At 50.1% G+C, this 16,495-nt stretch overlaps 4 protein-coding genes across 4 annotated transcripts; 3 read left to right on the forward strand and 1 right to left on the reverse strand.

The window, feature by feature from the left end:
- The first annotated feature begins 856 nt into the window (after positions 1–856).
- Positions 857–3,174, forward strand: F5B22DRAFT_380174 (uncharacterized protein). The gene is made up of 7 exons (XM_047971273.1): positions 857–1,459; positions 1,621–1,674; positions 1,770–1,866; positions 1,918–2,120; positions 2,197–2,426; positions 2,530–2,700; positions 2,773–3,174. The coding sequence occupies exons 1-7, from the start codon at positions 1,176–1,178 to the stop codon at positions 2,811–2,813; spliced, it is 1,080 nt and encodes a 359-aa protein (XP_047827875.1). The 5' UTR covers positions 857–1,175; the 3' UTR covers positions 2,814–3,174.
- A 447-nt stretch (positions 3,175–3,621) lies between these two features.
- F5B22DRAFT_649608 (Six-hairpin glycosidase-like protein) lies at positions 3,622–6,620 on the reverse strand (the record flags this gene model as incomplete). Its single annotated transcript, XM_047979195.1, has 5 exons — positions 3,622–4,732; positions 4,875–5,124; positions 5,191–5,410; positions 5,520–5,667; positions 5,773–6,620. 5 exons carry the CDS (start codon positions 6,618–6,620, stop codon positions 3,622–3,624), a joined length of 2,577 nt encoding a protein of 858 aa, XP_047827876.1.
- Positions 6,621–8,056: 1,436 nt separating this feature from the next.
- On the forward strand, positions 8,057–10,847 carry F5B22DRAFT_380255 (putative zinc finger motif, C2HC5-type-domain-containing protein). The gene is made up of 4 exons (XM_047971274.1): positions 8,057–8,106; positions 8,195–9,287; positions 9,429–9,652; positions 9,809–10,847. The coding sequence occupies exons 2-4, from the start codon at positions 8,387–8,389 to the stop codon at positions 10,250–10,252; spliced, it is 1,569 nt and encodes a 522-aa protein (XP_047827877.1). The 5' UTR covers positions 8,057–8,106; positions 8,195–8,386; the 3' UTR covers positions 10,253–10,847.
- Positions 10,848–12,262: 1,415 nt separating this feature from the next.
- F5B22DRAFT_619262 (uncharacterized protein) lies at positions 12,263–15,027 on the forward strand. Its single transcript, XM_047975769.1, has 3 exons — positions 12,263–12,590; positions 12,818–14,673; positions 14,754–15,027. Exons 2-3 carry the CDS (start codon positions 12,901–12,903, stop codon positions 14,964–14,966), a joined length of 1,986 nt encoding a protein of 661 aa, XP_047827878.1. The 5' UTR covers positions 12,263–12,590; positions 12,818–12,900; the 3' UTR covers positions 14,967–15,027.
- The last annotated feature ends 1,468 nt before the right edge of the window (positions 15,028–16,495 follow it).

The following is a 16,495-nucleotide window of genomic DNA, read 5'->3' on the forward strand; positions in this document are numbered from 1 at the left end:
GCAGGTAAGGGAATACCATGGCAACCAAGTCCAACAATAAAACCCTTTACATATTTTCGGTAATTAGCACCCAGGGTGTTTTATTATTAATGGTAAACTTCATAATATAGCTAAATAGAGCATAAAGAGGAATTAACACCATCAAACTCGTTAAATTAACGATGCTCCCAGCCGGCGGGTATTTTCTATATCGAAAGATGCAGTGGGAAGCGGGTAGCGTCTTCTCAATCGTAAAGGCTTCACAGAACAACTTTAATGTCTCGACTTAAAAGGCAAATGGAATTCTTTGCACTAGGATCTTCCTATCAATGCATTGTTCTTAGCACGAAAGCAAGTCCCTAGAGGGCATCTGCAATCTTTTACATAAGTAGGTACACTCGATAGCTAGTGAGAGCCTGAAGTCCGCCGGTGAGTCCAAGCGCCTCAATGAGAAGCTGTCGGTACTACAGAGAGGTTTCATGCAATTGGGAAGATTCAAGAAAGACTTCCAACCACAGAGTTTGGGGCATGTGAGTTGTCCTCTCTATTTCAAAACGTCCCATTACTCAGACTAAAAGTTTCGACTGGAGTCTTCATTCCACGACTTGTCATCTCGTAATGAATCACAAACTCTCGAAATCATGAAACGAAAATGCGCAGAGTAATAATTATTAGTCTATCACGGACAATATACTAAGAGGATAGAAACAGCCAGAATGCATCTCACCCATAGGCTTGAATCGAAGATAGCAGCAAGCAGCGCAGAGCGGATGGTGCGGATGCACGGCAATCAATCTAATGCAGGCCCAGATATGACGGCCTTTCGATTGCTCCATAACCGCCCGGCTAATTGTGTCCGCACTTGTCAGCCGGTAATGTCCAGGCCTCGCTCTATCAAGTCACGAGTGTCCATGAAGCAATTAATCTTAGATATGAGTCGTAGCCTATCAGATAAATGCCGTCCAGGCCCATGAAAACGTCGCCACACGCTTTCGACATGGTACAGGTAAACTGAATGTTCGGCAATACGGGGGGGGCAATGCTAGCGGACTCATCCCCTCCCCCCTATTTCTATATTTGGTCTTTCATATATTATACGCTCCCACAATTGACAGACCGCAAAAGATTTGTTTTCTTCCCCTAGTCTCCGAGCACAGCAGAGTACGGTATACCAGAGAAAGACTGCACTCATCAAGATGTATTGGTCTACGATCCTCGGTTTCTCGACGCTGGCGGGCGCCGTCCCGCAATTCGGAGGCGGTGGTGGAGTTACCATGCTTCGGTTTGGATGCTCCCAGGTGGTCATTGATCGACTTGATCCGCTTGTGAACCCCGGGTCGGTCCCTTCGTCACACGTCCATCAGATCGTGGGTGGAAACACGTTTAATGCCAGCATGACGACTGGTGATGTCTCGAGCGCGGCGACGTGCACGACTTGTGCCTTCTCGGAAGATTTTAGTAACTACTGGACAGCTAACCTGTGAGCGAATCCCGAGATGTGGTGTTACTATTGCTTTCGCCTTTGGGCCCGTGGAGTTATGTGTCACGCCACCCATTGTCAATTGATTAGTGCTTTACACGTTTCCGCAATTTTCGAAATTCATACTTGAAATCACAGCAACTGACTTAATTATATCATAGTTACTTCAAGGCCCGCAACGGCACCTACAAACGTGTTCCCCAGGGTGGCTCTGCGTAAGCTATCTTCTTAAACCATTTTGCGCCCTTATACTCATAATGCATATTGGTCTCTTCACTGGTATAGTGACACTAACGTGTTTCCCGTGCAGGTACCAATTCAATGATAATTTTAGCACTCAGACCGCAGGCGGAATCCTCGTGTACTACGTCTCCGCGCAACCAGGGAAGATTACTGCCTTCAAACCAGTTCGTCATCGTACCTTCGATAAAACCCTCTAGAACTAACAGTGTCAATAGGGCTTCCGTATGCTTGTCGGAGATGCCATGGCACGCTCCCGCACAGGTACCAAGCTAAAGCGACAAAACTGCTACCGTTGCTATACTGGACCTAACTTCGGCGGTGACTATTCTGCTCCTTGCATGGACGCAAATATCGACACTGAATATCTGCCAAAGAAGAAATGTCCAGGTGGCATTCGATCTAATATCTTGTTCCCCACGTAAGTGCCGAGTAACTACTATCATCTTGGCCCCTCTCTGTCATATATCTCCGTGCTAACTCGAAATGTTCAACAGTTGCTGGGACGGCAAGAACCTCGACACCCCTAACCATCAAGACCATATAACATACCCAACAACAGGCCCCGCCGATTTCTTGAGTCTGGGCGGATCTTGCCCCTCGACGCACCCAATCCGCATCCCACAGTTGATGTACGAGGTAGTCTGGAAGACCGACCTGTTTGCCAACGAGCAGTGGCCAACGGACGGGTCACAGCCGTTCTACCTCAGCACTGGAGATAACACAGGTAATTACGGCCTTTCTATGATTATTCTTCTTTATTTCTCAAACATGGCTCAAGGTAAAAACTGTCCGTGAAGTTGCTAACCATATTGATCTTCTTTAATTAGGCTACGGCCAGCACGGCGACTACGTATTCGGATGGAAAGGCAACGCGCTGCAGAAGGCCATGGATACATCTGGCTGCATGGGCGCGAAGTGCTCGACGCTTGCTAACCAGGCTATTAATAATGCCAAGGCGTGCTCTATCAAACCTGTTGTCCAGGAGAATAACGACGGCTGTAAGTCTAACTAACCTTTGCTTGGTGTTTATTTGTAGTGGATTTGATATGGAAAATGCTAATTGCTGGCAGGGATTACTGAGCTTCCCGGCATGTCTATGCAGCTGATGTAAAGAATAGGCTGGAACATGGGGGAGGTATGTGCCCTTAGACGAGTGGAATAGAGAGGTTCGGGCACGACTAGATTGTGATATGCGTGTGATGGACTTTTCAAAATGTCTATATTTCGTTAGTTTAATCACCTTGCTATACATCGAATTTTTGCCGATGTGATTTTTACCAATGCTCGGTGTCTTCTACGATATGCCACATAAATATAATCTGGGTTGATAGTTACTATAGGTAGCTTATGATGGAGATGACCGGTTGTATCATAATTGTTGATGAGTTAGTACTTAGCGCGATGATATCAATCTAGCGGATAGACCGCAATCGCGAGAGTATGAATCAACATCCTTCGGATAGGATACGCGCTGATAAATAGTTCATATGTGTCGATCTATTTGATTCACTTGCTGCAGTGGGGGGCCAAACTGCGTGACCTCATACGTATCTAAGATTAGTCGGCTTAACCCGACCCTGGGCGGTCTATTTGCATGGAAGAGTACTCATATTAATTATACGTTTTGCATCGGAATGCCGGGTGGTTTCTCAAACCTCCCAAATTTAGCACGCTTAATGAGATATGCCCCATGACTTGCGAGAGGGAGTAATATTCTGTAGCTATGTACTGGGATCGGCTGATGCATGTTAAGACTCACGTTGTTGAGCTACAGAGGCGTGAAGAAATCTATCTACTCTGTCGTAGGCGGTGTACAGGGTCTCATAGTTAAATGCTAAGATCTTCGACATTGGAGGCTTTTATGTATACTATTTCAACTATGGTATCTAAATAGGGATAGATATCTAAAGATTCAGACTTTAGTCTATTCTCAACGTCTCATACCGAACCTCGCCCCTGTTCGAACCACCTCTTAGGCTGATATAATTCTTTCCCTTGGCCAATATGATATTTGCTGTGACAGCAGAATAACTGGCCCCCGATGGTGTCAACGTCAATTTCGACTGCGGCACCTGATTAACCTCGACACTGACAGTTATAGCAGCGTCGGTAGGGTTCGCATAGCTGAGGGTCAACTGTGTGGATTGGCCATCCGACTTGATACCCGAGAAGGCCACATTGCTGTCGGCTCTAACACCGCCAACGACAGCCCCATTGGCCGTTGCCGTCGACGCCATATCCTGTACAACCCGTGTTTTCTCACCCGTGAGATGAGCGTCTACGGCGAAATAGGTTGGCCCCATCGGTGGTGGTGTCCATACCTCTAGCTCGCAGACACCAACCCATGTTGTCTCTGAGCTGCGGTACAGATTGACTGCTAAGAATGTTGTCTCCACGGAGTCAAAGGTGATGGTGTTAACGTCATTTGCCAAGAGCATCGTACTCGAGTCGACCGATGTGATAGGTCCCGAAGAGCCGGAAATTTCGATGCGATCTGGTAAATCGATACTGCCACCCCGTGAAAGATCATGATAAAGTGCGAGCGTAACCGATGACACTTTACGTGGACGTGCGAAATGCACAGTGAGTGTATCATTCGAATGGGTTGATAGGTAATTTGTCCATCGATTATCGGGTAATACATCATAGTAAACTACCCCGTCAATGGCTTTGTAGCTGTAGTCGGATAGCCACGTGAAGGTGGCGTCTATCGTAGGATATTGGCCTGGGCCATCGGGATTCGCCGCAATGTTGATAGGTGCCTCATCTACAGTCAACGAGGGAGGTGGGATTGGAACTACTGCAGACTGATTTTCGCCATGATGGACCTGTTCGCCATTTACATAGACAGTGAGCCCTGGCCGAGCGGCGTATCTCGACCCGTCCTTATCGTATAAGACAGTAATTGAATGTCCGTGATAAGCAAGGTTTTCCAGGAGGAAATACGTCCAATTGCTGGGGATGATGGGAGAAATGTGGAGGGTGTCATCTGATTGCGGTATGATACCCAGAAGCCCAGTGATCACATCGCTGGATTATTCAATGTTAGAAATTGCCGATAGGATGAAACTACACTCCAGCAGGCAACGCCGGAGGACTTCTGGAGAGTAGCAGCCTACGCTCTTGAGATCATCTACGTCGAGGTTGTGGGGACAGCTTAGGAATGACTTACTCGTTATTAGTTGAGTGATCATAGTGCTCCGAGTGGTTACTACTGTCTGCGCTCCAAGTATCATCAAATGGAGAATGGGACTCAGCGACGTAAGGTCTGCCATTCTTTTGCTGTGTTCGGGCATACGTCTGCAAGTACTGAACGTATTGTTCCGCAGTAGCGTTAGTGACACCTGATCGATAGATTTCTGCCAGTGACTTAAGAGTATGACTGGTCGAGTATGGCCAAGACTGGCCGTTCCAGTAACAACCTATACGCCGTCAGTAAAAGTCCTCCTTCACTCCGCCATCTCAGAATATCAGCGACAATAACTTACAGTAACTATCAGGCTTAGTGCCCATGAACCACGGGTCACGAATCTCCAGAGTCGTGGGACCGTAGGTTGCTAAGAAGCCCTTGGGATCGAACATGGAATTGAGGGCTGACTGAGCATAACGTTCATTCAGGCCAATGGCGAACCGATAAGGGAATAGTCCCACTTGCTCGCGACCTGTCAGTCGTGTCAGGTTGGGATTATTAGGGCGAATGACATCCATCTGAGAAGCTATAATATTAGTGCAGATTCTTTAGGAAAAGGACGAGGTAGGAATTTCCAAGGCCTAGCTATTCTGATAGTGAATATGGATTTAGGTGACATCCACATACAAAGAATTCCTGTTCCGGGGACCACAGATACTCAAACATGGCGGCTTCTAGTTCGTTCGCAATTTTGGAAAACTCTGACTCGATGTCATTGTCCTTAGCAAGGTTAGCAGCCCTGGCTATGGCTCTGGCATTTGCGACCATATAAGCACTATAAGATAACGTTATTAGCCCTTTCCCTAGTCCGGGCCAAGAAGGTAAGGGAGGCAAGACGGGCAAAGCATCTGCTTAGAAGTCACGGATAGATAATGCTTACTTGTGACTCGGTCGGAATGTTTCTGGACCATCTTTCCTCAGATCCCAGTTGAGGTTGTCAGGGTCAGCTATGTAACCGGGCAGAGACAGTTCTTGGGCATCCCAAACGGGCTCATAGTAATACAACCCAACAGCTGAATCATACTGGCGATCCCACAGATTCCATACACGGATCATGTCGTGCAATTGGGTTGATAGAAACTCACTATCGCCCGTCACCATGGAGCGACGGCTCGTGGCATCCAGAATCCATTGTGTGTATTGGAGCGGATCAGCTGGACCCCTAGTGTAGAGTTGGATGTAGTCATCGGCGTACGCGGTGTTTCTGAGCCACCGCGACTCGTCAATTTGATGGCCAGCCGCGGCATCGATGGTGCCGAAAGCTTGTGCGTAGCCGACGGGATGCACGAACTCGGTACACATATAGCCCGTACCGGCCGTCACGTACCGGAGGTTCCGCTGGAGTGAGGTCCATCTGTAATAGTACACATCCTGGATGAGCTTGTCGGGAATGTCGATATAGGGGATGTTGTCCCTCAAGAAAGTGCGTCCGGAAAAGTAGGATATAGGATCCTCGTGGTCGAGAAACGAGGTTCCTGTCACGTGGTTGGTGTCCTGGCGCGCCAGCAACTGGCGGTGTCCCAGGGCAGAGTGGGTGAGCACCAGGAAGGTGATGATGATGGACATGGTAGCCATCTTTAGAAGTACGGAATCTGCTTGTGAGAAACGACCACGGAGGAGAGGGTGGCTACCCTGGCCTCTTTTTGGCTCTTCCACAGCGACGACATATTGTCGAAGCGTTGATTGGACCACATTATGCCTCTTTTCCTCATTTTCGGGGCCAGCCATCGGGGACTCTTCCAACAGACCATATGACAACGACATTGCTATTGTTAGCAATGATCACGGCGGCACAGACAGACAGGCAGGCAGGTAGGCAGGGGTGCCTGCGCAGGGGCTATGACGATTAGTCCAATGTTGCATATAGATATCGTGCATTTGGCATGGTGTGAATCCAAAGTAATGCCGAATTTCGCTCCATGTGCCGTTGACTTACACACGTAGATGCAGCCTGTTTGTCCAATGACCACCGAGTGCTAAGAACTGTTTGGGCAACTGAATTGTCAGCCTTCCACTTTGGACTACGGTGTGTGTGACAGAGGGCGGGCACATGCAACGTCACTTACCTGTTACCTACGAAGTAGCTCACTTTTTCTTCAAGGAAATGGCACCGAGTAGGGCAGAGCCGAGTTCTCCGCGTCTCGGCACGCACTAGCTGTGCCTCAGTAGCTCCTACGTAGTCTGTACGTAGGTAGGGATATACCAGGATGTGCGGGGGGGGTTTGTTGCGGGGATGTTCGCATCACGGCGATAGGCAGGTCGGCGGTCCAAAGGGAGGAAAAGCTGTGTTTCGCAACATGATGGATCTCTGCTGTTGAGGTACCAGTCTGCGAGAAACGAGCCACAATCAACAATGCACCATTCTCGCCCGGCCAGCGACAAGATGGTTGGCGTTGCTGAGCTACGGCGCCCATGTCTTAGGGTATATGCTGGACCGGGGAATGTGGGCGCGGGATGATCCTAATGCATGTCTCAAGCCCCAGACAACGAATTGGACACGAGGAGTATCTACATACGTGTCTGAGGGATGTAGTTGATCTCTATTCTTTTGAGAGCACCCCTGTGCTTGAAAGGCATTGAATGAAGATCCCCCATCATATACTATTTGGAGGTATAAGGCGAATGGCGAGATGGTGAGTTGATTAGGTAGGTAGGTAGAGAGAGAGAGAGCCTGGAGAGAGCAGAGAGAGGTTTTGCCTTGAGCCGGGTGAGTTAGTTGAGTTGCTCAAGCCCTCGGCTACCTCCCCGGAGCCCTGGTTCTCTCGTCTATCCCCAGGGTCTGCCCAGAGAAGTAATAACTTTGTGGTCAACCATCTATGTCTAAGACAGTTGTATGCCTTTCGCCATGTTACTATGTAGAGGTATGACCACATACCCTATCTAGGTACCTGGTCTGTACCTGGTATATGCAGCTGGTAATAATAGGCTTTATGCTAATCTCTATACCATTTTCAACCTCACGACATATACACTAGTAGCGATTTCATTCCATCATGACCTGTCGACTGTCGACTGTCGACATATGGAAGTACATAGAGCGGGTGGTAGGTACCTAAGAGGCACCTGGAGAAGCACACCTAACCCACTACCTAGGTACCTACTATCATAGGCGGCAGGCGTTATTATGACTCTTTCGCCGACAACGCAAGAAGCATGCGCTTACATCAGATTACCATCAAGACACTGACTTCAAAATAAACCAAAAACAAACAGGGTAAGGAAGCTTATATTTCACCCGTCTCGCTTTTTTACTGCACCGCTCTATCTCTTAGATACGTTGAGACTGATACCTACGTACTCAGCTTGTGTTAGGGAGTACTGTAGTGCAGTACCTAAGGTACAGAGGTGACAGGTGGGGACGCGGGCGTTGTCGAGAACCAAATCTCTGGGTTGTATCATCGGCATATTCAACAGCATCACCAACCACAGAACTCAGAGTAGTCCTGCCTGAGCCCGTCACCATACAGGTCGCTCCAGATTCGCCAGCCAGCGTTATGTCGACGGTTCAACTCTCAAGGCTTCTGCCTCTGCCCGATGATGAGCTGGAACAGGTACTTCAATATGCCTCCACCTTATCGAAAGCCGAGGCCGTCGACCATTTCCGCAACCTCCTTGGCGACTCGCCTGAAGTCGTTGAATTCATTGCTACATTCAATTCGAGGAGGCAAGACCCTAAGCCTTCCAAGTCCAGCTCGTCCAACACTGGTGCTGGCACAGGTCCATCTTCTGCATCTCCTGTTGAACCAGTGCCCAAATTCAACAAGGGCCAGTCCAAGAAGAAAAAGGCACCTTTGCATACGCCTGCGCCGCGCAGGGTGGTGGAATCCGGCCCTGCTCCAGGAACTGTCTACAACAAGAAGAATCTCGATGAGGACTATGTTGTTCGACGGCCTAGCCCTGTCGTGGCCCCGACTGTTGCGTCTACCACCATAAAAACTGTACATCGTCAATCTGCAACACCGCCACCACCTGCCCCCAAGTCCCAGTCCGGACAAGGACGGCTGATATCTGACTTGCCCGCTCCCAAGTCCAGATCAACTCCCGGGTCACGGTCCTCCACGCCGGCGCCCAAGACCAAAGTTCATATCGCTGGTGGTACTGCGATGCATGGTGCCTCTACCGCACTATCAGATCTCGATGACGCCATCCGCGCGCTTGAGATGACCACCAACCCATCCCACACAACTGATGCCGCCTTACGGAGATGCAACTGTGTAGCCGCCCGGCACCCTCTCCTGGCTTCTGCCCCGAATTGCCTCAGCTGTGGTAAAGTCATCTGTGTTAAGGAAGGTCTTGGCCCCTGTACCTTCTGCGGCACGTCGCTACTGACCTCTGCCGAGATTCAATCCATGATCCGCGAGCTACGGGACGAACGCGGCAGAGAAAAAATGGCTAGTAAGTATACCTAAGCCCCCGCCCCCCCTCCTCTCTCTCACACACAAAAAAAAAAGAAAGAAAGAAAGATCGCGGATATAGCCCTCTGTGAACATCTACTGGTCTAGTTCTGATGGCGAATACTTACTGTTGATACCAAAGTTGATCGCCAAGCCCATAAACGGGCTGAAGTATCGAAAGCACCGGTACCCTTTTCCAGACCTAGAGATGCCGCTAGGACACCGAGTGAGGCCGAGACCAAGGCTCTGGAGCATCGAGATAGACTACTTGGATTTCAGGCACAAAATGCACGTCGTACGACCGTGAGAGACGAAGCAGCCGAATTCGATGTCAGCGGTGCTGTGGCTGGGACGGGTGGCAATATTGTAAGTCGCCAGCGAAGTCATGGGTCATCATCCTACCTGAACTGGGACCACAGAGCCCATTATTTTGATCCATCATACCCTTGGATCCTAGATCTACAGGCTCAGGAGAACGGCAGCACCAAAGTGGCTTGTATTCACTGACGCGGACTCTTGTAGTGGGCAACGCCCGAAGAACGTGCCCGAGAACTCAAACGGCAACAGAAGATACTGCGAGAGATGGAATGGAATGCCCGGCCAGAATATGAGAAGCGTCGACAGGTGGTCAGCATTGATCTCGTCGGCGGAAAGGTGGTGCGAAAGATGGCACCAGCTGAACGACCAACGAGTCCCGACGAGCCAGGTGCCGGCCAGGACGACGGGCCAGCCTTGGAGGAGAGAAGTGCGAACCGCGATAGAGGCGGCGGCGGTGCTTTTAGCAAGAATCCCCTCCTCGGCGGATTGATCAAACCCGTGTTTGATATCAAGGGTAAAGGGGCAGCGCAGGAGGGCCGAAAAGCGAATGCCACGAAGTGGAGGAGAGTGCAAGATGATTTGGATGATAATGAGAACCTCATTCTCGATGGAGGGGTGTATGGTCAACCCGGGTTATCCCTAAACTAATCTAAACAGATACGAAAAATCGAGAACGTTCATGGCGAGTCTGCTAAAAGATACCAAACCGGCCTACCAGGGGTGATGTTACAGAATCGTAGGCCCAGCATGTCCTAAGATTATATACCACCCTCGGTCGCTTTCAATCCCCCGTTTGGTGTTCGATGCGGAATCGGTTCGTTGTGAAAAGACGACCCAAGAACATGTATGCAACCCGCCTCCTATACGAACTAGGTATCCAGGTAATCAAAAGATTGGCCGAGGCGGCCTACACGAGGTGCCGACGGATGGAGGCATGGAGGCGATGAGGCTGACCTGGTTCATGTTTGCTCCCTTGCCGTCCAATTTCCACTTCACACCACTCTCAGCAGATATACCAATACCGTATCCGTCTCTCGTCGCGCGTGTTTCACAGCCTCGAGAACAATACTGATATCTACATCACCTAGGTACTTATTTACTCGCTTTACACTAGGAGACATGAACTAAATTGATATTTCATGCGAGATGAGATATTGACAAGTAGAACCAGATCCTCAGTTGGCATAAAAATTCAAATACATGTATGGGTATCATGCTATGCTATATACCTAGGTACCTACCTAGGTAACCTAGGTAGGTAGGTAGGTAAGTGTAAGTAAGTAAGTAAGGCAGATACGGTGCGCTACGTGTGTGAAGGCACTGTAGGTAATATGCTGAAGAATTCCCCACAGCAGGGTGCCAACGCATCCCGTCTACGGAGCGGAGGTAGAGTGTACATGCCGTATTTACCTGCTCCCCACTAGCATATCGCACTACCTACCTACTCAGGAACATCTACTTTAATCAGTCTTACACGTAGCGTACACGTGTATATGACCCATCTTGATGATACATACTCACATCGAAGTACCTACCTATAGGCGGGTTCGCCGCTCATCAATTGACCTGCATACATACCCAATCATCAACATGAGATGGGAATGCATTGCTTTAATAGATGGTAGGTATGTGTAGGTCATACCTATCAAGAGCTTGCGTGTGAGTGCTGCTCTCACCTTAGGTACCTACCTCACTACATACCATACCTACATAGGTAGAGTATGTACTTAGTACCTAGATAGCCAGGTACATCCATGGATGTAGTAGGTAGAGACGCAGAGGTACATAGGTAGGTACTACTGTACTTATAACTGTACGCCGGAGCCACTATCGCTACCTACCTTCTGTAAGTATGCGCTGTAAGTACAGTAATGTACACCGAGGGGTAGCGGGGGCGGGTGCCTTGATTACGGGCTTGATTACCTGTACGACCTTGGAAGTTAGCGCGTCGCTGTTGTGCCCGGTAGAGTTTAGCGTGGGTGGTGTCGGCGCCAATGGCATGCCCTGACAAAGCGTAGATAGCGTATCTGCGATGTGCGAGATGGTGCATTTAGGTATTCATGTGCATGAACCGAGCATTCTGTGTCACTGGTCCTTGCACTGTGGGCGAAAATACCGGCGGTACCTACTGTACATGACTAGATCTCGGCGACCTTACTCGAGCGAGGCTGAAAGAGTAAGAACCTAGGTAGGTTGGTTGGTTGGGTTTCCCTTCGTAGAGGAACAGATTGAATCCCTAATCATACCTTCGCATAGAAGTTGAAACCACTTACCGGTATCCTCACCTACCAACATGCAGGATACCTCATAGTGTGGTAAATTGAATTCCCGTTATATACCTAAATGTAAGAATGTAAGTAACACGGCTATCTGCTGGTTGTCGTTCATATACCTAAGTACTTGATTGGAGGGGTAGGAGCTAACAAAGTTCACTAAGCGCCCTAGCATCCACTCTGGAATTAACACTGTAGCCAGGATAGGTACAGTAAGTGCCACTATACACCCGTTAGCGCAGGCAGGGCAGGATCATGCCAGGGCATCATCGGATGGTGTCTACACGTATCTACACTATCATGCGGGCATACTTACATGTACCTGTAAGTAATAAGGGTCCATCCGAGGAAAAAAAAAAAAAAAAAAAGAGAGGGAGAGAGAGAGAGAGAGAGAGAGAGAGAGAGAGAGAGAGAGAAAGAAAGAAAAAAAAAAAAAATATCACCAGGCCAACAAACCAGGCCGGCCGAGCTTGTCCCTGACCGCTGACCGCCAGAGTGGGAATTCAAGGTTTTTTTTTTTCTCATTTATCCTACAGACTCGCATGCCAACGACATTACCGGCCAACTGCCTCCTTTCTGCTCTCCCTCACCTCCATTTTACCCCTCTACACCTGTCCCCATTCCCACGAGAGAGTGCGCTCGTGTGGTTCACTTTGTATCGCGGTATACTTGTTGTAGTATAAGCGCCATTGAGCTTATCGCTTGTCTTGTCAGTAAGTAAGTCTCGCTCGCTCGCATACACACTGTACAGACCCGTGGTGCTATGCTGCTATCATGTTATCATGCTGTGGTGCCGTGGTGCCGTGGTGCTGAGGCCACACACACACACACACATTGCTCGGCATGGCAGTCAGTCGTGGTACTTACACCCCGAGAGCAGCACACGGACCGCCTTTCTCCCCTCTTCCGGCAGTGCCGTACTCACTTTTGGTTTGCACAGCTGTGGCCACGCCTCGACTGACACCTCCTGCAATCCACAGGGACATCTCTTTGCATATCAATTGACTCGTAGCCCGACCGACAATGGGAAATATCCTGTCCACACTCTCAGGCGCCGATCCACTAGCCAAGGACCATTTGGACAAGAGGATTGCCGAGCAGGACCAACGGGTCGCCACCCTCGAGGAAGAGGCCGATGCTCTGCGGAAGAAGATAGCTGAATTGGAACGCGAGAACCAGCAGCAAGCCGACAAGCATCAAGCCGAGGCCGCTGCCCGCGCTCTCGAGTCCGATGGCGCCGCCAAAGAGCAGCTGAAGTCCCTCGAGGACAAGCTCGCCTCTCTCGAGCAGACCAAGGAGTCTCTTTCACAGGAGCTAGCTTCCGCTAAGAAGGATCTCGACGGATCCACGGAGAATTACAGCTCACTCGCAGCTGATCTCGTCGCCGTCAAGAAGGAAGTCGCTGCTGCGGCTGCTGCCCGTGATGCCCTACAGGCCGAGCAGAGCAAGACTGCCGAGGAGCTATCCTCCGCCACGAAGGCCCTCGAAGAGCAAAAAGCCGCCCTCGCCAAGTCACAGAGCGACAAGGATCAATTGCAGCAGTCGCATGATGCTCTGAAAAAGCAGTCCGACGATCAGCTATCCACCACCAACGCTAGCTTAGCCGAGGCGCAACAGTCAAAGTCCGACTTGGCACAGGCACATGAGAAGCTGACTGCCGACCTCACTGCTACTCAAGAGAAGGCTGCGGAATGGCAGGGCAAACATGACGCCCTGAAGTCCACATATGATGACTTGATTGCCCGGTCAGGTGCCACCACGCAGGAGGTCGCAGAATGGCAAGAGAAGCACCAGACCTTGCAAGCGACATACGAAAAGCTTCAATCTGAGTTAGAAGCCGCGAAAAAGCAGGTCGCTGACTCGGAAGCCAAGCAAAAGACGCTTCAAACAGACTACGACGCTGTCGTTGCCGAGCGTGACGCCACCAAGAAGGAGGTTACAGAGTGGCAAGAGAAGCACCAGGCATTACAGACCAAATATGATGGTCTTGCCAGTGAATACGAGACTGCCAAAGGAACTGCATCTGCTGACTTGGAGGCAGCCAAGAAGGAGTCTTCTGAATGGCAGGAGAAGCATGCCAGTGCTTCGAGCGAGCTAACCTCCGCCAAGAAAGAATCAGCGGAATGGCAAGACAAGCACACGGCCATTTTGAGCGAGTTGGACGCTGCTAAGAAGGGGTCATCTGAGTCGAAAGAGAAGCATGACGCCTTGGTGGCAGAGTTGGACGCGGCCAAGAAATCATCTGCACAGCTCGAAGAAAAGCTGAAGTCTCTACAGAGTTCACAGGATGAGTCGGCTAAGGAGTCCGACTCGTTGAAACAGGAGCTTGAGGCAGGCAAGAAGCAACAGCAGGAACTCCAGGAAAAGTACGATTCTCTTGTTGCCAAACAAGTGGAGAAGTTGAAGAGCCACAAGGCAGAGTTACAGAAGGCCAACGAGGACAAGGCCAAGGCCGAAAAGGATCTAGCCGAACTCCAGGACGGTAACAACAGCCTCAAAGCCGAGGTTGAAAAGACTTCTCAGCAAGTGACCGAACTCGAGACAAAGTTGAAGTCCGCCGAGGAGGATAGCAGCAAGTTCAAGGCCCAGGTTGATGAGAAGTCGGCCGAGGCCCAGAACGCTACCAAGCAGGTCAGCGAACTCGAGACTAAGCTCAAGAGTGCAGAAGAGGCAAGCGACAAGGCCAAGACGCAGGTTGACGAGCAGGCCAAGGAGATTACTGGCCTTCGCGAGCAGAGTGAGGCGGCTGAGAAGAAGGCCACAGCGGCTGAGGAAGGTCTACAGACTGCGACCAAGGTATGTTGCCCCCCAATTACTCAGCACGAATCAAAATCTCATCATCCATGGTTCTAAGAGCTAACGACGTGTTGTTACAGGACAAGGCGGCTCTCGAAGCCAAGCTTGCGGAGCTAGAAGCTGACATCAAGACAGCTCAAGATTCCAAGTCAGAACTCCAGTCCAGCGTCGATCGCCTCGAAAGCGAAAAGAAAGCTCTAGAGGATGAGTTGAAGCAGGAGAAGGAAAAGACGAAGGAGAATGAAAAGCCCAACGGTGTCGCGGCGGAAGCTGCCGAGGTGAAGGCAGAATAAGGCGAACCAACAATCAACAACCAAGATTGCCTTGCCTTGCCTTGCCTGCCTTGCCTGCCTTGCCTGCCTTGCCTGCCTTGCCTGCCTTGCCTGCCTTGCCGCCTGACTTGGGTACACTTACCACCATATCAACAGAGTGTGTAAAAGGGAAGTCGGGGCGGGATTTACAACTAACTAACTACCTTCACGGTGGAAAAGAAAAGGAAAACTACCTACCGGGTTAAAGCCTGATATGATGATGTACATGCGGCGGCGGCGACGACGTATTTCCATGGAACGGAACGGGACGGCCGCTTTTGAATGTGCTTGACGTATGCTTTTGCTGTCGACGTAGATACCCAAATACTTATTGCAATGACTAATGATATAATGTCAACCAAACCCAATCCATGACCTTTCCTTGTTTTTTTACCATGGGCATGCAGTGAGTGGTTCTGTAACCGTCTCGTCTACACTAAGGGCCTCTACTGAACCTCAACCTCAACCTCGCCTTTGCTTCCTGATAGCTACCTAGCCAGTTGGCTCGCTAGGCAATAATAGGGTTCACCTAGAGGCCCAGCGTGATGCACCTCGGCATTAAGGTAAGCTTGAAGGACGGGCGATCGCCATGCGGCGAGTTACACTGAGTTCAGTCTGTTTTGATAGACTTGTCGTCTTTCGAACGGTGCACCGATTTGCCTTGCCACTTGAAGCTACGTGTGGCTACCTACCCATGTGGTCCGTACTCTACACTATATTGTACATACCTCCCTGGTCTGTCGATGCTTGTGTGGCATTTAGCAGAAACATAATGCCACAGACTGGCACTTCACTTCCTAACGGTGGCTTGTCGGTGTGTCGGCGCGTCACTGTTCTAGGTAGGTAGGTAGGTAGGTAGGTAGGTCAAGGCAGAGGTCACCAAGGCATGTCGAGCCAGTTCAGTGTTTGCATAGCGGGCCTTGAATGCAACCTTAGCACCTTAGCTAAGATTCAGTGTCAATCTAAACCCTCCTCATTATCGTTTAATCGCTGTCCATACTGCTACGTATGTGTGAGGGCGGCGGGCTGACTTGGTCGCTCGCTCTCACCGCCTTCCAGCTTGACTTGGCGACGTACCGCCCCCAGTCAGAACCCCGTCCTGCCCGTCAAAACCCCAGTAGCGCAGATGTCCGTTTTGAGTTTAGCACGGGTGATGAGACTTGTGCACAAGAGGGAAAAAAGCGGGAAAAGAGGGAGAAGAGGGATTCGGGGATGGCGATAAGCATGAATCGCATGAAAAAAGGCCCTGGACAGAGCCAGACTCGCCAGAGTGTTCCAAGTCGGTCCAAGGCAGATAGATCCATGGCTGTGGCGGTGCCCACAAATAGCAGGCTCGAATGGCAAGGAAAGGGCTCTGCAAAGGGTATCCGAGTATCATAATATATTTATCTCACTGTAACCCTGCCCTGTAACAGTCTTACTAGATGGGCCTGATAGGTACCTGACCTGCCTGGAACAGAGGACAGGATACCTTAGAAGGCTGGACCTGCACTGGTCGGTGGTGCAGATTG

This window comes from Xylaria bambusicola (assembly GCF_022495145.1).
Source record: "Xylaria bambusicola strain CBS 139988 unplaced genomic scaffold F5B22scaffold_44, whole genome shotgun sequence".
NCBI lineage: Eukaryota > Fungi > Ascomycota > Sordariomycetes > Xylariales > Xylariaceae > Xylaria > Xylaria bambusicola.